The sequence below is a fragment of the Pristiophorus japonicus genome, chromosome 18 (assembly GCF_044704955.1).
Source record: "Pristiophorus japonicus isolate sPriJap1 chromosome 18, sPriJap1.hap1, whole genome shotgun sequence".
NCBI classification, from domain to species: Eukaryota; Metazoa; Chordata; class Chondrichthyes; family Pristiophoridae; genus Pristiophorus; species Pristiophorus japonicus.
The window spans coordinates 56,577,635-56,598,528 of NC_091994.1; the positions used below are offsets into that span (position 1 = coordinate 56,577,635).

At 52.1% G+C, this 20,894-nt stretch overlaps 1 protein-coding gene across 1 annotated transcript in view; it reads left to right on the forward strand.

Moving 5' to 3' along the window:
• Nucleotides 1-19,572, forward strand: part of LOC139229242 (solute carrier family 46 member 2-like) — a 60,372-nt gene extending 40,800 nt beyond the window's left edge. The window contains exons 2-4 of the mRNA XM_070860901.1: nucleotides 8,374-8,457; nucleotides 16,756-16,912; nucleotides 18,849-19,572. Of these exons, the coding sequence (XP_070717002.1) occupies nucleotides 8,374-8,457; nucleotides 16,756-16,912; nucleotides 18,849-18,975 (368 nt within the window). The 3' untranslated portion in view covers nucleotides 18,976-19,572. The remainder of the gene's footprint in view (nucleotides 1-8,373; nucleotides 8,458-16,755; nucleotides 16,913-18,848) is intronic.
• The last annotated feature ends 1,322 nt before the right edge of the window (nucleotides 19,573-20,894 follow it).

The following is a 20,894-nucleotide window of genomic DNA, read 5'->3' on the forward strand; positions in this document are numbered from 1 at the left end:
TAAAATCAAATTTTTCCAGTGCCCCCTATAAAAGGGGAGGGGGACACTAAAAGCATCGGCAATGAAAACAAATTAAACTTTAAAACGTAAAATCAAATTAAAATTTGGTTGCCGGGCGTGATGATGCACTCCAGTCCCTCCGGTGCCCACCTCTCGCTCCTTGTGCATGAATCCCAAAAAGTTAGTTTGCAGGTGCAGCAGGTAATCAGGAAGGCGAATGGAATGTTGGCCTTCATTGCGAAAGGGATGGAGTACAAAAGCAGGGAGGTCCTTCTGCAACTGTATAGGGTATTGGTGAGGCCGCACCTGGAGTACTGCGTGCAGTTTTGGTCACCTTATTTAAGGAAGGATATACTGGCTTTGGAGGGGGTAAGAGTCGATTCACTCGGCTGATTCCGGAGATGAGGGGGTTACCTTATGATGATAGATTGAGTAGACTGGGTCTTTACTCGTTGGAGTTCAGAAGGATTAGGGGTGATCTTATAGAAACATTTAAAATAATGAAAGGGATAGACAAGATAGAGGCGGAGAGGTTGTTTCCACTGGTCGGGGAGACTAGAACTAGGGGGCACAGCCTCAAGATACGGGGGAGCCAATTTAAAACTGAGTTGAGAAGGAATTTCTTCTCCCAGAGGGTTGTGAATCTGTGGAATTCTCTGCCCAAGGAAGCAGTTGAGGCTAGCTCATTGAATGTATTCAAGTCACAGATATATAGATTTTTAACCAGTAAGGGAATTAAGGGTTACGGGGAGCAGGCGGGTAAGTGGAGCTGAGTCCACGGCCAGATCAGCCATGATCTTATTGAATGGCGGAGCAGGCTCGAGGGGCTAGATGGCCTACTCCTGTTCCTAATTCATATGTTTTTATGTTCTTATGTTTACACAGTGAGGATGCAGTGCACACATAGTGAGGGTGCAGTCTGTACACAGTGTGGGTGCAGTGTGTACACACAATGAGGGTTCAGTGTGTGCACACAGTGAGGGTACAGTCTGTACACAGTGAGGGTGCATTGTGTATACACAGTGAGGGTGCAGTGTGTACACACAGTGAGGCTGCAGTGTGTACACACAATGAAGGTGCCATGTGCACACACAGTGAGCCTGCAGTGTGTAGACTGTGAGAATGCAGTGTTTACACAGTGAGGGTGCAGTGTTTACACACTGTGAGGGTGCAGTGTGTACACACAGTGAGGCTGCAGTGTGTACACACAATGAAGGTGCCATGTGCACACACAGTGAGCCTGCAGTGTGTAGACTGTGAGAATGCAGTGTTTACACAGTTAGGGTGCAATCTGTTATATAATGATGTGTGTATCGTCCCAGTACCTTAAATGTATTGTAAGTACTATGCCACACCACAGAGGGCGCTGCAGTGGGAAACCCTGGTAGTATCTGTAATAAGGACTATATAAGGCTGACCACCACACCTGAGAGGCACTCTGGAGCTGAACAATAAAGGACGAAGGTCACAGTAGTTAGACTTACACCAGACCGTGTGGAGTCAGTGATTTGTGTGCTACATACACCACATTGGCGACAAGGAAGCGGAGGAACTCCACGCAACCATGGCTACTCTGGGCTCGCTAAAGGATTTTACCGTGGGCAATGATTGGGAGGCCTTTACGGAAAGGCTCAAGTACTACTTCACAGCAAATGACCTGACGGAGGACACATACGCAATGAGAGAGAAGCGTAAGGCGATATTGCTCTCCAGTTGTGGAGATGAGGTTTACTGTCTCGTCAGGGATTTGCTGGCACCCGGGAGCGCCAGGGACAAGTCATACGAGGAGCTGACTGAACTCATTCGTGACCAGTTGAAACCGAAGGAGAGCATCCTCACGGCTTGATACAAATTTTACCATCACTGCAGACCCGAGGGCCAGGATGTCACCAAATATGCTGCGGACCTCAGGAGACTCGCGGCGCCGTGTGATTTTGGGGCACACCTTGACGAGGCTTTGCGGGACGTTTTCGTTATGGGGATTGGCCACGAGGGCCTCCTTCACAAGCTGCTAGCCACGGAACCCACAGTCACTCTGACAAAGGCCATCACCATCAGCCGGGGACATATGACCTCGACTTGCAGCACCAAGCAAATAATCCACACTGTCTCGAACCCGGCAGGCACTGTCCACAGGATAGCGCCCACCACGGACAAAACTGCAGAACGTGGCTCTGCCCGGGGCAGAGAGCATGGACCTCGGGATCCTGGAACTCAGAGTCCGCTGAGGGCGGCTAATCAAGTAGCACCGTGCTGGCGCTGTGGAGGAAGCTATGGGGCTCACCGGTGCAGGTTTGCGGAGTACACGTGCAATACCTGCCACGTTAAAGGCCACCTTCAGCGTATGTGTAAAAGAAATCGGACTCACCATGTGGCTGAGGAGATGGGGGATGATCCACTGTTCAGCGAGGAGCAGGCAGAAGAAGATGAGGTGCTTGGACTGTATACGTGTACTGATGATTCGCCCCCAGTGAAGTAAAAATCAACGGAGTCCCAGTGAGTATGGAAGTGGACACGGGCTCGGGTCCGTCGTTGATGAGTCGGAGAACTTTTGATAAACTGTGGATTAACCCAGCTGCACGACCCAAGCTGGTCCCGGTCACGGCGAAGCTGTGTACCTACACCAGGGAACTAATACCTGTTCTCGGCAGAGCGATGGTGCAGGTATCCCACGGGGACGAGACGCACGCTTTACCTCTGTGGGTCGTTGCAGGCGATGGGCCGACACTCCTCGGCCGGAGGTGGATGGGGACGGTCCATGGGAGCTGGGAAGACTTCATCACTCCACAGGCTGCTGCTCCCCGGGGTGCTGCCGTCCCCGGGTCCCCAGAGAGCAGCGCCGACCGAGCTGGAGCTGCAGCCTCAATCCACCCACAGGCAAGCCCCAGGCCCGGGCCTCACACAGAGACCCTGCAGCCTCAATCCCCCCACAGGCAAGCCCCAGGCCCGGGCCTCACACAGAGATCCTGCAGCCTCAGCCCCCACAGGCAAGTCCCAGGCCCGGGCCTCACACCGAGATCCTGCAGCCTCAGCCCCCACAGGCAAGTCCCAGGCCCGGACCTCATACAGAGACCCTGCAGCCTCAATCCCCCCACAGGCAAGTCCCAGGCCCGGACCTCATACAGAGACCCTGCAGCCTCAATCCCCCCACAGGCAAGCCCCAGGCCCGGACCTCACACACAGAGACCCTGCAGCTCCAGCCCCCACAGGCAAGTCCCAGGCCCGGACCTCATACAGAGACCCTGCAGCCTCAATCCCCACAGGCAAGCAGCCCTGCACAGAGGGGCCCAAGGGGGGGTGGGGTTTGAACCGGCGGGGCGCTGCGGGCGGGGTGCTGAGGGATCCAGGGGCCGGCGGATCGCAAGAGCCCCACCGAGGAGCTGTTAGCGTTGGGCGGCGGCAGCAGCTGGAGGTCGGGGGCTACGGAGGCCGCGGGGGGACGCGGCAAGTGCGGCCGCTGGAGAGGCGGCAAGTCAGGTGGCAGCGGAGGGGAGCGGAGGCTGCGACGGCGGAGAAGAAGATGGCGGCGGCATCGTGTCGGAGCTGCAGAGCATCAAAGATGGCGGCGCCCAAGGAGAAGCCTCGTGGAATCCTCCTGCATTAAAGATGGTGCCTTAAAGAGGAAATGCACCTGGGAGTCTTAAAAGGGCTTTACAAAGAGGTGGTCCCCACAAAGGACTTCTGTTTGGCAGAGCGAGTCTAAAATGAGCTATGTTAATGCGAGATAGTGAATTTATAATAAGAATTACTTTTTTTTAATGCTGAATGGCCACTGTATTTGTGTAAAATAATGGATGAAGTACAATTAATGATAACGGCTAACAAGGAAATCAAGGTTCCGCTACCAGTCAATAACCAGATAATGTACCAGATAAAATGTACCATACTAACGCACTGTCTATGCCTGCCTGCTTTCCGTTGGACAAGTGTGATGTTATGTAATGATGTGTGTATCGTTGTCCTGCGTCCAGGTGGAGGGGGGGAAGGTGATGTTATGTAATGATGTGTGTATTGTCCCAGTACCTTAAATGTATTGTAAGTACTATGCCACACCACAGAGGGCGCTGCAGTGGGAAACCCTGGCAGTACCTGTAACAGGTGCTATATAAGGCTGACCACCACACCTGGGAGGCACTCTGGAGCTGAACAATAAAGGACGAAGGTCACAGCAGTTAGACTTACACCAGACCATGTGGAGTCAGTGATTTGTGTGCAACATACACCACACAATCTGTTCATAGTGAGGAAGGAGTGTGTACATGAAGTGAGGGTGCAGTCTGTACACTGTGAGGGTGCAGTCTGTACACTGTGAGGGCGCAGTGTGTACACTGTGAGGGTGCAGTGTTTACACAGTGAGGGTGCAGTGTTTACACAGTGAGGGTACACTCTGCACACGCAGTGAGGTTGCAGTGTGTACACACAGTGAGAGTGCTGTGTGTACACACTGAGGGTGCCGTACATATACAGTGAGAGTGCAGTGTGTGTACACACAGTGAGGACACAGTGTGCACACACAAGGGTGCAGTGGTACACAGTGAGGGTGCAATGTGTGTAGACTCAGTGTGGGTGCAGTGTGTGCAAACAGTGAGGGTGCAGTGTGACACAGTGAGGGTGCAGTCTGTATACTGTGATGGTGCAGTGTGTACGCACAGTGAGGGTGCAGACTGTACACGCAGTAAGGGTACAAATGTGTACACACAGTAAGGGTGCAGTGTGTACACATAGTAAAAGTGCAGTGTGTACACAGTGAGGGTGCAGTGTGTATGCACAGTGAGGGTGCAGACTGTACACGCAGTAAGGGTACAAATGTGTACACACAGTAAGGGTGCAGTGTGTACACATAGTAAAAGTGCAGTGTGTACACAGTGAGGGTGCAGTGTGTACACACAGTGAGGGTGCCATGCATACATAGTGAGAGTTCAATGTGTACACAGTTAGGGTGCAGTTTTTACACAGTGAGGGTGTAGTGTGTACACACAGTGAGGATGCACTCTGCACAGGCAGTGATGGTGCAGTGTGTACACACAGTGAGGGTGCAGTGTGTACACACAGTGAGAGTGCCAAGCGTACATAGTGAGAGTCCAATGTGTACACAGTGAGGTGCAGTTTGTACACAGTGAGGGTGTAGCGTGTACACACAGTGAGGGTGCAACGTGTACACACAGTGAGGGTGCAGTGTGTGTAGACACAGTGTGGGTGCAGTGTGTACAAACAGTGAGGGTGCAGTGTGACACAGTGAGGGTGCAGTGTGTACACACAGTGAGGGTGCAGACTGTACATGCAGTGAGGGTGCAAATGTGTACACACAGTAAGGATGCAGTGTGTACACAGTGAGAGTGCAGTGTGTACACACAGTGAGGGTGCAGTGAGTACACACAGTGAGGGTGCAGTGTGTACACATAGTAAAAGTGCAGTGTGTACACAGTGAGGGTGCAGTGTGTACACACAGTGAGGGTGCCAAGCATACATAGTGAGAGTCTAATGTGTACACAGTGAGGGTGCAGTTTGTACACAGTGAGGGTGTAGTGTGTACACACAGTGAGGGTGCACTCTGCACAGGCAGTGATGGTGCAGTGTGTACACACAGTGAGGGTGAAGTGTGTACACACAGTGAGAGTGCTGTGTGTACACAGTAAGGGTGCTGTACATATACAGTGAGAGTGCAGTGTGTACACACAGTGAGGGTGCCAAGCGTACATAGTGAGAGTCCAATGTGTACACAGTGGAGGTGCAGTTTGTACACAGTGAGGGTGTAGCGTGTACACACAGTGAGGGTGCAAAGTGTACACACAGTGAGGGTGCAGTGTGTGTAGACACAGTGTGGGTGCAGTGTGTACAAACAGTGAGGGTGCAGTGTAACACTGTGAGGGTGCAGTGTGTACACACAGTGAGGGTGCAGACTGTACATGCAGTGAGGGTGCATGTGTACAGACAGTAAGGATGCAGTGTGTACACAGTGAGAGTGCAGTGTGTACACACAGTGAGGGTGCAGTGAGTACACACAGTGAGGGTGCAGTGTGTACACATAGTAAAAGTGCACTGTGTGCACAGTGAGGGTGCAGTGTGTACACACAGTGAGGGTGCCAAGCATACATAGTGAGAGTCTAATGTGTACACAGTGAGGGTGCAGTTTGTACACAGTGAGGGTGTAGTGTGTACACACAGTGAGGGTGCACTCTGCACAGGCAGTGATGGTGCAGTGTGTGCACACAGTGAGGGTGCAGTGTGTACACAGTGAGGGTGCTGTACATATACAGTGAGAGTGCAGTGTGTACACACAGTGAGGGTGCCAAGTGTACATAGTGAGAGTCCAATGTGTACACAGTGAGGGTGCAGTTTGTACACAGTGAGGGTGTAGTGTGTACACACAGTGAGGGTGCACTCTGCACAAGCAGTGATGGTGCAGTGTGTACACACAGTGAGAGTGCTGTACATATACAGTGAGGGTGCAGTGAGTACACACAGTGAGGGTGCAGTGTGTACACATAGTAAAAGTGCAGTGTGTACACAGTGAGGGTGCCAAGCATACATAGTGAGAGTCCAATGTGTACACAGTGAGGGTGCAGTTTGTACACAGTGAGGGTGTAGTGTGTACACACAGTGAGGGTGCACTCTGCACAGGCAGTGATGGTGCAGTGTGTACACACAGTGAGGGTGCAGTGTGTACACACAGTGAGAGTGCTGTGTGTACACAGTGAGGGTGCTGTACATATACAGTGAGAGTGCAGTGTGTACACACAGTGAGGGTGCCAAGCGTACATAGTGAGAGTCCAATGTGTACACAGTGAGGTTGCAGTTTGTACACAGTGAGGGTGTAGTGTGTACACACAGTGAGAGTGCTGTGTGTACACAGTGAGGGCGCAGTTTGCATACACAAGGGTGCAGTGTGTACACATAGTGAGGTTGCCGTCTGTACACACAGTGAGGGTGCAGTATGTACATAGTAAGTGTGCAGTGTGTAGTCACAGTGTGGGTGCAGTGTGTGTAGACACAGTGAGGGTGCAGTGTATACACAGTGATGGTGCCATGTGTACAGAGTGAGGGTGCAGCGTGTACACACAGTGAGGGTGCAGTATGTACACACAGTGAGAGTGCAATGTTTACACAGTGAGAGTGCAGTGTGTTTGCACAGTGAGGTTGCAGTGCACACATAGTGAGGGTGTAGTCTGAACACAGTGAGAGTGCAGTGCATACACAGTGAGGGTGCTGCGTGTACACAATGAGGGTTCAGTGTGTGCACAAAATGAGGATGCAGACTGTACACAGTGAGGGTGCAGTGTATACACAGTGAGGGTGCAGTGTGTACACATAGTGAGGGTGCAGTGTGTACACATAGTGAGGGTGCAGTGTGTACACAGTGAGGGTGCAGTGTGAACACTCAGTGAAGGTGCAGTATGTACACAGTGATGGTGCAATGTGTACACACAGTGAGGGTGCCATGCATACATAGTGAGGGTGCAGTTAGTACGCAGTGAGGTTGCAGTGTGTACACGCAGTGCGGATGCAGTGTACACACAGTGATGGAGCAGTTTGTACACAGTGAGGGTGTAGTGTGTACACACAGTGAGGGTGCACTCAGCACACGCAGTGAGGGTGCAGTGTGTGCACACAGTGAGTGTGCAGTGTGTACATGCAGTTAGGGTGCAGCATGTACACAGTGAGGGCGCAGTGTGTATACACAGTGAGGCTGCAGTGTGTGCACTGTGAGGGTGCAGTGTATACACAGTGAGGGTGCAGTGTTTACACAGTGAGGGTGCAGTGTGTACACGCAGTGAGGGAGCAGTGTGTACACACAGTGAGGGTGCAGTGTGTACACACAGTGAAGGTGCAGTCTGTACACTGTTAGGGTGCAGTCTGTATACTGTGAGGGTGCAGTGTGTACACAGTGAGGGTGCAGTGTTTACACAGTGAGGGTGCAGTGTGTATACACAGTGAGGCTGCAGTGTGTGCACTGTGAGGGTGCAGTGTATACACAGTGAGGGTGCAGTGTTTACACAGTGAGGGTGCAGTGTGTACACGCAGTGAGGGAGCAGTGTGTACACACAGTGAGGGTGCAGTGTGTACACACAGTGAAGGTGCAGTCTGTACACTGTTAGGGTGCAGTCTGTATACTGTGAGGGTGCAGTGTGTACACAGTGAGGGTGCAGTGTGTACACAGTGAGGGTGCAGTCTGTACATGCAGTGAGGCTGCAATGTGTACACACAGTGAGAGCGCAGTGTGTACACACATTGAGGGTGCAATGTACACACAGTGAGGATGCAGTGTGTACACACAGTAAAAGTGCAGTGTATACACACAGTGAGGGTGCAGTGTGTTCACAGTGAGGGTGCAGTATGTACACACATTGATTATGGAACCTTTGTGTCTGACAGCCCGCAGTATGATGTTGTTCTCCTGTATTCCGATGCCGACGATACGAGCCCAGCTGTCCAAACAACTGGACGCAGCTTCCTACGGTAAGGACCCTCTGTGCAGGCGAACAGTGAGGCCCCTCACAGACCTTCACCGACTCCATCTTAATTTCACTCAGAAAGGTTTGAACATCCGCTGCCTGCCACAAGAAGCTTTCACCTTGTGGCTGGAGTCTTGACCTGTGCTGGTGTGAGTCAGCCCTGACTGCAGGTCCCAGCAGGACACAGGCTTACCAGGCACTCCCTGCCCATACACTCCCCTCCTCCTCCAATCACACCGCCCATAGACTCCCCTCCTCCTCCAATCACACCGCCCATGGACTCCCCTCCTCCTCCAATCACACTGCCCATAGACACTCCTCCTCCTCCAATCACACGCCCTTAGCCTCTCCTCCTCCTCCAATCACACTGCCCATAGACTTTCCTCCTCCAATCACACTGCCCATAGACTCCCCTCCTCCTCCAATCACACCGCCCATAGACTCCCCTCCTCCTCCAATCACAGCGCCCATAGACTCCCCTCCTCCTCCAATCACACCGCCCATAGACTCCCCTCCTCCTCCAATCACACTGCCCATAGACTCCCCTCCTCCTCCAATCACACCGCCCATAGACTCCCCTCCTCCTCCAATCACAGCGCCCATAGACTCTCCGCCGCCTACAATCACACCGCCCAGAGACTCTCCTCCTCCTCCAATCACACCGCCCATAGACTCTCCTCCTCCTCCAATCACACCGCCCATAGACTCCCCTCCTCCTCCAATCACAGTGCCCATATACTCCTGTCCTCCTCCAATCACACCGCCCATAGACTCCCCTCCTCCTCCAATCACAGCGCCCATAGACTCTCCTCCTCCTCCAATCACACCGCCCAGAGACTCTCCTCCTCCTCCAATCACACCGCCCAGAGACTCTCCTCTTCCTCCAATCACACCACCCATAGACTCCCCTCCTCTAATCATACTGCCCATAGACTCTCCACCTCCAATCATACTGCCCATAAACTCTCCTCCTCCAATCACACTGCCCATAGTCTCTCTCCTCCAATCACACTGCCCATAGACTCCCATCCTCCAATCATAGCGCCCATAGTCTCTCTCCTCCAATCATACTGCCCATAGACTCTCCTCCTCCAATCAAACTGCCCATAGACTCTCCTCCTCCAATCACACTGCCCATAGACTCTCCTCCTCCTCCAATCAAACTGCCCATAAACTCTCCTCCTCCAATCACACTGCCCATAGTCTCTCTCCTCCAATCACACTGCCCATAGACTCCCATCCTCCAATCATAGCACCCATAGTCTCTCTCCTCCAATCATACTGCCCATAGACTCTCCTCTTCCAATCACTGCCCATAGTCTCTCTCCTCCAATCACACTGCCCATAGATTCTCCTCCCCCAATCACACTGCCCATAGTCACACTCCTCCAATCATAGCGCCCATAGTCTCTTTCCTCCAATCACACTGCCCATAGACTCTCCTCCTCCAATCAAACTGCCCATAGACTCTCCACCTCCAATCACACTGCCCATAGACTCTCCTCCTCCTCCGATCACACTGCCCATAGACTCTCCTCCTCCTCCAATCACACTGCCCATAGACTCTCCTCCTCATCCAATCACACTGCCCTTAGCCTCTCCTCCTCCTCCAATCACACTGCCCATAGACTTTCCTCCTCCAATCACACTGCCCATAGACTCTCCTCCTCCTCCAATCACACTGCCCATAGACACTCCTCCTCCAATCAAACTGCCCATAGACTCTCCTCCTCCAATCACACTGCCCATAGACTCTCCTCCTCCTCCAATCAAACTGCCCATAAACTCTCCTCCAATCACACTGCCCATAGTCTCTCTTCTCCAATCACACTGCCCATAGACTCCCATCCTCCAATCATAGCACCCATAGTCTCTCTCCTCCAATCATACTGCCCATAGACTCTCCTCCTCCAATCACTGCCCATAGTCTCTCTCCTCCAATCACACTGCCCATAGATTCTCCTCCCCCAATCACACTGCCCATAGTCACGCTCCTCCAATCATAGCGCCCATAGTCTCTTTCCTCCAATCACACAGCCCATAGACTCCCCTCCTCCAATCATAGCGCCCATAGTCTCTTTCCTCCAATCACACTGACCATAGACTCTCCTCCTCCAATCAAACTGCCCATAGACTCTCCACCTCCAATCACACTGCCCATAGACTCTCCTCCTCCTCCGATCACAGTGGCCATAGACTCTCCTCCTCCTCCAATCACACTGCCCATAAACTCTCCTCCTCATCCAATCACACTGCCCTTAGCCTCTCCTCCTCCTCCAATCACACTGCCCATAGACTCTCCTCCTCCTCCAATCACACTGCCCATAGACACTCCTCCTCCTCCAATCACACTGCGCATAGACACTCCTCCTCCAATCAAACTGCCCATAGACTCTCCTCCTCCAATCACACTGCCCATAGACACTCCTCCTCCTCCAATCACTGCCCATAGTCTCTCTCCTCCAATCACACTGCCCATAGATTCTCCTCCCCCAATCACACTGCCCATAGTCACGCTCCTCCAATCATAGCGCCCATAGTCTCTTTCCTCCAATCACACAGCCCATAGACTCCCCTCCTCCAATCATAGCGCCCATAGTCTCTTTCCTCCAATCACACTGCCCATAGACTCTCCTCCTCCAATCACACTGCCCATAGACTCTCCTCCTCCTCCGATCACACTGCCCTTAGCCTCTCCTCCTCCTCCAATCACACTGCCCATAGACTCTCCTCCTCCAATCACACTACCCATAGACTCTCCTCCTCCTCCAATCACACTGGCCATAGACTCTCCTCCTCCAATCACAGCGCCCATAGTCTCCTCCAATCACACTGCACATAGACTCTCCTCCTCCAATCACACTGCCCATAGACTCTCCTCCTCCAATCACACTGCCCATAGTCCCTCTCCTCCAATCACACTGCCAATAGACGCTCCTCCTCCAATCACACTTTCCGTAGACTGTCCTCCTCCAATCACACTGCCCATAGACTGTCCTCCTCCAATCACACTGCCCATAGACTCCCCTCCTCCAATCATCGCGTCCATAGTCTCTCTCCTCCAATCACACTGCCCATAGACTCTTCTCCTCCTCCAATCACACTGCCCATAGACTCTCCTCCTCCTTCAATCATACCGCCCATAGTCTCTCTCCTCCAATCAAACTGCCCATAGACTCTCCTCCTCCAATCACACTGCCCATAGACTTTCCTCCTCCAATCACACTGCCCTTAGACTGTCTTCCTCCAATCACACTGCCCATAGACTCTCCTCCTCCAATCACACCGCCCATAGACTGTCCTCCTCCTCCAATCACACTGCCCATAGACTGTCCTCCTCCTCCAATCACACTGCCCATAGACTCTCCTCCTCCTCCAATCACATTGCCCATAGACTCTCCTCCTCCTTCAATCACACTGCCCTTAGACTGTCTTCCTCCAATCACACTGCCCATAGACTCTCCTCCTCCAATCACACTGCCCATAGGCTCTCCTCCTCCAATCATACTGCCCATAGACTCTCCTCCTCCTCCAATCACACTGCCCATGGACTCTCCTCCTCCAATCACACTGCCCATAGACTCTCCTCCTCCAATCAAACTGCCCATAGGCTCTCCTCCTCCAATCACATTCCCATCGACTGTCCTCCTCTAATCACACTGTCCATAGACTCCCCTCCTTCAATCACACTGGCCATAGACTCTCCTCTTCCAATCACACCGCCCATAGTCTCTCCCCTCCAATCAGAGCGCCCATACAGAATATATGATTACTCGGCACTCACTGGCTCACAGAATGTAACTCTGAAAATCCACATGGCCATTTGCCCCCACCTGGCTCCTTCGAGTTGAGGTGACCCCCCGAACAACCTCGCAGCCCTGCCCAGCCTTGACCCTGACCCCGCCCAGCCCTGACCCCGTCCACCCCTGACCCCGCCCAGCCCTGACCCCGCCCAGCCAGACCCCATCCAACCCTGACTACACCCAGCCCTGAGCCACCCTGCCCCGACCCTGTCATAGGTCACAGGCGCAACTAATCTTCATACCCGCTGATAGTGAGGTCTGAATTATGAGGGATGACTGGAGAGATGTGAGTGTTTCAGCTCAGAGAGGTAAGAAAAACTTGTATTTCTATAGGAACTTTCATGACCGATCATACCGCCCATCGACTCTCCTCCTCCAATCACACTGCCCATAGGCTCTCCTCCTCCAATCACACTGCCCATAGACTCTTCCTCCTACAATCACACTGCCCACAGACTCTCCTCCTCCAATCACACTGCCCATAGACTCTCCTCCTCCAATCAAACTGCTCATAGACTCTCCTCCTCCAATCACACTGCCCATACTCACTCTCGTCCAATCACACTGCCCACAGACCCCCCTCCTCCAATCACAGTGCCCATAGTCTCTCTCCTCCAATCACACTGCCCGTAGACTCTTCTCCAATCACACTGTCCTTAGACTGTCTTCCTCCAATCACACTGCCCATAGACTCTCCTCCTCCAATCAAACTGCTCATGGACTCTCCTCCTCCAATCACACTGCCCATACTCTCTCTCGTCCAATCACACTGCCCACAGACTCCCCTCCTCCAATCACAGTGCCCATAGTCTCTCTCCTCCAATCACACTGCCCGTAGACTCTCCTCCTCCAATCACACTGTCCTTAGACTGTCTTCCTCCAATCACACTGCCCATAGACTCTCCTCCTCCAATCACACTGCCCATAGACTCTCCTCCTCCAATCACACTGCCCATAGACTCTCCTCCAATCACATCGCCCATAGACTGACCTCCTCCTCCAATCACACTGCCCATAGACTCTCCTCCTCTTCCAATCACACTGCCCATAGACTCTCCTCCTCCTCCAATCACACTGCCCATAGACTCTCCTCCTCCAATCAAACTGCCCATAGACTGTCCTCCTCCAATCACACTTCCATAGACTCCCCTCCTCCAATCACAGCATCCATAGACTCTCCTCGTCCAATCACAACACCCATATTCTCTCTCCTCCAATCAGAGCGCCCATACAGAATATAGAATTACTCGGCCTCAGTGGCTCACAGAATGTAACTCTGAAAATCCACATGGCCATTTTCCCCCACCTGGCTCCTCCGAGTTGAGGTGACCCCCCACCAACCTCGCAGCCCTGCCCAGCCCTGACCCCGCCCAGCCCTGACCCCATCCACCCCTGACCCTGCCCAGCCCCAACCCCATCCAACCCTGACCCCACCCAGCCCTGAGCCACCCTGCCATAGGTCACAGGTGCAACTAATCTTCATACCCGCTGATAGTGAGGTCTGAATTATGAGGGATGACTGGAGAGACGTGAGTATTTCAGCTCAGAGAGGTAAGAAAGACTTGTATTTCTATAGGAACTTTCATGACCTCAGGACATGCCCAAGTTGATTGAACTGTTTCGGATTTTGGAAGTAAATGATAGGTTAGATAGAAAAACATGGTGGTGGAGTCTAGGGCAAGAACATAAGAACATAAGAAATAGGAGCAGGAGTAGGCCATCTGGCCCCTTGAGCCTGCTCCGCCATTTAATAAGATTTGCTTTGATCATGGACTTAGCTCCACTTCCCTGCCCACTCCCCATAAGCCTTTATTCCCTTATCGCTCAAAAATCTGCCTATCTCTGCTTTAAATATATTCGATGACCCAGCCTCCATGGGTCTCTGGGGCAGAGAATTCCACAGATTTACAACCCTCTGAGAGAAGAAATTCCTCCTCATCTCAGTTTTAAATGGGCGGCCCCTTATTCTGAGACTATGTCCCCGAGTTTTAGTTTCCCCTGTGAGTGGAAATATCCTCTCTGCATCCACCTTGTCAAGCCCCCTCATTATCTTATATGTTTCAATAAGATCACCTCTCATTCTTCTGAACTCCAATGTGTAAAGACCCAACCTAAGTCAACCCCCTCATCTCGGGAATCAAGCTAGTGAACCTTCTCTGAACTGCCTCCAATGCAAGTAAATGCTTCCTTAAATACGGAGACTAAAACTGTACACAGTACTCCAGGTATGGCCTCACCAATACCCTGTACAGTTGTAGCAGGACTTCTCTGCTTTTATACTCTATCCCCGTTGCAATAAAGGCCAACATTCCATTTGTCTTCCTGATCACTTGCTGTACCTGCATACTCACTTTTTGTGTTTCGTGTACAAGGACCCCCTTGTCCCTCTTACTGCAGCACTTTGAAATTTTTCTCCATTAAAATTATAATTTGCTTTTCTATTTTTTCTGCCAAAGTGGATAACCTCACATGTTCCCAGATTATACTCCATCTGCCAAATGTTTGCCCACTCACTTAGTTTGTTTATATCCCTTTGCAGATTTTTTTGTGTCCTTCTCACAATTTGCTTTCCCACCCATCTTTGTATCATCAGCAAACTTGGCTACATTACACTCGGTCCCTTCATCCAAGTCATTAATATAGATTGTAAATAGTTGAGGCCCCAGTACCGATCCCTGCGGCACCCCATTAGTCACTGATTGCCAACTAGAAAATGACCCATTTATCCCGACTCTGTTCTCTGTTAGTTAGTCAATCCTTTATCCACACTAATATATTACCTCAAACCACGTGAACTTTTATCTTGTGCAGTCACCTTTTATTTGGCACCTATCGAATGCCTTCTGGAAAATCCAAATACACCACATCCACTGGTTCCCCCTTAACCACCCTGTTCGTTACATCCTCAAAGAACTCCAGCAAATTTGGCAAACGTAATTTTCCTTTCATAAAATCATGCTGACTCTGCTTGACTGAATTTTGCAATGTGAAATAAACTTAAAACCAGAGCCAGAACATTCAGGAGAGGGTGGGAAACACAAAGGGTGGTAGATGTGTGGAACTCTCTCGCACAATACGCAGTAGAAACTGGAGCGCAAATAATCATTTTAAACCGGAGATCGATGGATTTTTGATCACCAAGGTTATTAAGGGAAGGTAGGTAGTTGGAGGAGCGCAGATATCTCGGGTGTTTGTATGGCTGGAGGAGATTACAGAGATAGGGGGGGCGAGGTTATGGAGGGGTTTCAACACAAAGATGAGAATTTTAAAATCGAGATGATGCTGGAACAAGAGCCAAAGAAGGTTAGTGAGCACAGAGTTGAAGGGTGAGCGGGACTTGGTGTGAGTTAGGACACGGGGCACAAGGGGTGATGGGTGAGCGGGACATGATGCGAGTTAGGACACAGGGCAGTGAGCACGGGGGTGATGGGTGAGTGGGACTTGGTGCGAGTTAGGTCACGGGGTACAGGGGTTGATGCGTGAGAGGGACTTGGTGCGAGTTAGGATATGGGGCAGTGAGCACAGGGGGTGATGGGTGAGCGGGACTCGGTGCAAGTTAGGACACGGAGCAGTGAGCACAGGGGGTGATGGGTGAGCGGGACCCGGTGTGAGTTAGGACACAGGGCAGTGAGCACGGGGGTGATGGGTGAGTGGGACTTGGTGCGAGTTAGGACACGGAACAGTGAGCACAGGGGGTGATGGGTGAACGGGACTTGGTGCGAGTTAGGTCACTGGGCAGTGAGCACAGGGGGTGATGGGTGAACGGGACTTGGTGCGAGTTAGGTCACTGGGCAGTGAGCACAGGGGGTGATGGGTGAGCAGGACTCGGTGCGAGTTAGGACACGGAACAGTGAGCACAGGGGGTGATGGGTGAGCGGGACCCGGTGTGAGTTAGGACACAGGGCAGTGAGCACGGGGGTGATGGGTGAATGGGACTTGGTGCGAGTTAGGACACGGAACAGTGAGCACAGGGGGTGATGGGTGAGCGGGACTTGGTGCGAGTTAGGACATGGGGCAGCGATCACAGTGGGTGATGGGTGAGCGGGACCCGGTGTGAGTTAGGACACAGGGCAGTGAGCACGGGGGTGATGGGTGAATGGGACTTGGTGCGAGTTAGGTCACGGGTCAGTGAGCACAGTGGGTGATGGGTGAGCAGGACTTGGTGCGAGTTAGGACATGGGGCAGCGAGCACAGTGGGTGATGGGTGAGCGGGACTTGGTGTGAGTTAGGTCACGGGTCAGTGAGCACAGGGGGCGATGGGTGAGCGGGACTTGGTGCGAGTTAGGTCACGGGGCAGCCGAGTTTTGGATAAGCTGAAGTTTACGGAGGGTGGAAACTGGGAGTTTGGCCAGGAGAGCGTTGGAATTGTTGAGTCTGCGACAATGTGGACAGGTGTGAATCGCGTTTGAGTCGATCAGTTCAGTGATGACGCTGCAGAGCAGTGCTGGTAATCACTGTAGCTTCACAGCCCGTGACTGATACCTGTCACTTTCTCTCAGGTTCCATTTTTGCCTGGCTGCAATCAGCCATGGCTCTAACAGATGTGGTTTCCACTGTGGTGTTCAACAGTTTGTATGCTGCCACCCTCCAGTGGTACAGCGGCTTCTCACTGCTCCTGGCTGCCGCAGTGTGCTGGCTCAGCACCGTTACAATCGTGTAAGTACATGTCTCGCTATCCCAGCCCTGCTTACTCATGCTCTGATAAATACTGATCCATTTTCCATCCTCCTCCTCCTCACCTCTACTCTCTCACTATTGTATCTTCATTGCTTGCTCTCTGCTCCAAGCCTGCCTCCAATCAGACTTGCAATCCATCCGTACATTCTCCCCATTCCCACCGTTCCTTCTCCCAGTCGACCCACAGCACTTTATTCCACGATTATCGAGCCCAGGCCTGTTAGTGAGGATAGCCGGGTTCGCTCCTTCACCACATAACGTCAGTCCTAACTCCACACCCGAGTCGTACACATGCCCCGTATACATAGATACCCCTCCACCAATCACACTGCCCATGTACACAGCTCCTCCAATCACCGCCCATAGACACCCCTCCTCCAATCACACTGCCCATAGACACCCCTCCTCCAATCACACTGCCCATAGACATCACTCCTCCAATCACACTGCCCATAGACTCCCCTCCTCCAATCACACCGCCCATAGACAGCCCTCCTCCAATCACACCGCCCATAGACAGCCCTCCTCCAATCACACCGCCCATAGACAGCCCTCCTCCAATCACACCGCCCATAGACAGCCCTCCTCCAATCACACCGCCCATAGACAGCCCTCCTCCAATCACACCGCCCATAGACAGCTCTCCTCCAATCACACCACCCATAGACTCCCCTCCTCTAATCACAGTGCCCATAGATTCTCCTCCTCCAATCACACCGCCCATAGACTCCTCTCCTCCAATCACACTGCCCATAGACACTCTCCTCCAATCACACTGCCCATAGACACTCTCCTCCAATCACACTGCCCATAGACTCTCCTCCTCCAATCACAGCACCCATAGACTCTCTCCTCCAATCACACTGCCCATAGACTTTCCTCCAATCACACTGTGGGATAGTGGGATTCGGTTGGGATTGATACAGAGCGATGGGGAGGGAACAGGGCAGTGGGATTAGTTTGGGGATTTATACAGGGGTCTGGGGAGAGAGTGGGGCAGTGGAATTAGTTTGGGGATTGATATAGGGCTATGGGGAGAGAGTGGGATGGTGGGATTAGTTTGGGGATTGATACAGGGCTATGAGGAGAGAGCGGGGCAATGGGATTAGTTTGAGGATTGACACAGGGCCATGGGGAGAGAGTGGGGCAGTGGGATTAGTTTGGGGATTGATACAGGACTATGGGGAGAGAGTGGGGCAGTGGGATTAGTTTGGGATTGATACAGGGCTATGGGGAGAAAGTGGGGCAATGGGATTAGTTTGGGATTGATACAGGGCTATGGGGAGAAAGTGGGGCAATGGGATTAGTTTGGGATTGATACAGCGCTATGGGGAGAGAGCGGGGCAGTGGGATTAGTTTGGGGATTTATACAGGGGTATGGGAAGAGAGTGGGGCAGTGGGATTAGTTGGGGATTGATACAGGGCTATGGGGAGAGTGCATAGAAGTCGGATTAGTTTGGAACTGATACTGGGCTATCGTGAGAGAGCGGCGTAGAGGGATTAGTTTGAGTTAATACAGGGCCATGGGGACATAACGGGGCAGTGGGATTAGTTCGGGATTGATACAGGGCTATGGGGAGAGAGCGGGGCAGAGGGATTAGTTTGGGGATTGACACAGGGCTATGGGGAGAAAGTGGGCCAATGGGATTAGTTTGGGATTGATACAGGGCTATGGGGAGAAAGTGGGGCAATGGGATTAGTTTGGGATTGATACAGGGCTATGGGGAGAGAGTGGGGCAGTGGGATTAGTTTGGGGATTGACACAGGGCTATGGGGAGAGAGCAGGGCAGTGGGATTAGTTTGGATTTTTCTGGTACAGACACAGTGAACCGAATGGCCACTTTCTGTGCTGTAAATTTGTGTTGAATGGCAGACTGTGACGTTTGTTTAATTGAAGGGTATGTTTGCATTGCAGGGTTTACAGCTGCAGACAGAGTTGGGGCGATTACAGCCAGATTGCGGGCAGAGATTCAGCACAGACACTCGGTACACAAGGGCTGGATGATTTCAGTGATGGATGCTCATCATCCTGTTCGGAGTGAGGTCACATACTGAAACTTTCACCGGGACTGTCAACCACCATGTTAATACAATCCACAGGCGGAGGACTCAGGAAAAGAACATTGGCGCCCTGATCAATGGAGCTGGGAGAAATTCTCACTTCCCGTCTCAAGCGTAAACCCACTGTAGCATTGCGAGAGCTCCATGATCCGAGCTCAGAGTGTGTCCTCGAGGTGTTGAAGCCCATGTAGCACCTGTACTGGGTACAGTGGTGCAGTGTGTATGTTACTGCACAGGCAATTCAAACTACAGGGCCTCAATCCCACTGCCGAGGTTGAGAATTTAAATTCTGTTTTAAAAAATCTGGAATCAGTAAAAGTGAGTGTCATGTATGTAACCATCATGCAACGGTAACCATCATGTAACTGTAACCTTCATGTAACTGTAACCTTCATGTAACTGTAATCTTCATGCAACTCCTGTACACTGTACTTATATCCTAGAAATGCACACCCTGACCACAGGGGGTGAATTGTGGGAGACACTCTTCACCTGGGTTTCCAGGTATAAAAGGGGAGGTCCCACCCAGAGTCAGTACTCCTTGGTCCTGGGAATAAAGGTTAAGGTCATGTAGTGACTGTGTCTACAGTACATGCCTCGTGTGATTTTGTAGTAAGGTGCAGGGACACCACAGTGAGCTTGAAGCTGGCGGATTGTCATAAAGCCCCAACGGGTTCTCTAATAAAGTTTTGGGGGAAAGCTGCCTTCCTTACCCGCTCTGGTCTACACGGGATTCCAGTCCCACACCAACCTGCTGGACTTCACTGCCCGCTGAAGTGGCTCAGCAATAAAGTCACTCGGGGAAAATGGGGATGGGAATAAATGGCGGCCTTGCCTGTGAGACTCACACCCCGAGAATGAATCATCAAACTCCAGCTGGAATGGTTATTAACTCCCTCACACATTGCACCTGGAGAGAGAGCTGCTCACTGTCAGCCCTGTACTGATGGGTCTCACAGAAGGCTCTGTCTGTTTGCCCTATGACCCGGCTATAACATAAATATTCCAGTATTGTGTACTGACGATCTGCATCACTGAGTGTATCCCTGGGTCTTGCATCCTTCCACTTCCTGCTGATTACAGCACCATCATCATCAGAGGCAGTCCCTCGGAATCGAGGAAGACTTGCTTCCACTCTAAAAATGAGTCCTTAGGTGGCTGAACAGTCCAATACGAGAACCACAGCCCCTGTCACAGGTGGGACAGATAGTCGTTGAGGGAAGGGGAGGGTGGGACAGGTTTGCCGCTGCCTGCGCTTGACTTCTGCATGCTCTCGGCGATGAGACTCGAGGTGCTCAGTGCCCTCCCGGATGCACTTCCTCCACTTGGGGCGGTCTTGGGCCAGAGACTCCCAGGTGTCGGTGGGGATGTCGCACTTTATCAGGAGGCTTTGAGGGTGTCCTTGTAGCGTTTCCGCTGCCCATCTTTGCCTCATTTGCCGTGAAGGAGTTCCGAGTAGAGCGCTTGTTTTGGGAGTCTCGTGCCTGGCATGCGGACTATGTGGCCTGCCCAGCGGAGCTGATCAAGTGTGGTCAGTGCTTCGATGCTGAGGATGTTGGCCTGAATGAGGACGCTAATGTTGGTGCGCCTGTCCTCCCAGGGGATTTCTAGGATCTTGCAGAGACATCATTGGTGATATTTCTCCAGTGACTTGAGGTGTCTACTGTACATGGTCCATGTCTCTGAGCCATACAGGAGGGCGGGTATTACTACAGCCCTGTAGACCATGAGCTTGGTGACAGTTTTGAGGGCCTGGTCGTCAAACACTCTTTTCCTCAGGCAGCCGAAGGCTGCACTGGTGCACTGGATCTCGTCGTCGATTTCTGCTCTTGTTGATAGGAGGCTCCCGAGATATGGGAAGTGGTCCACGGTGTCCAGGGCCATGCCGTGGATATTGATG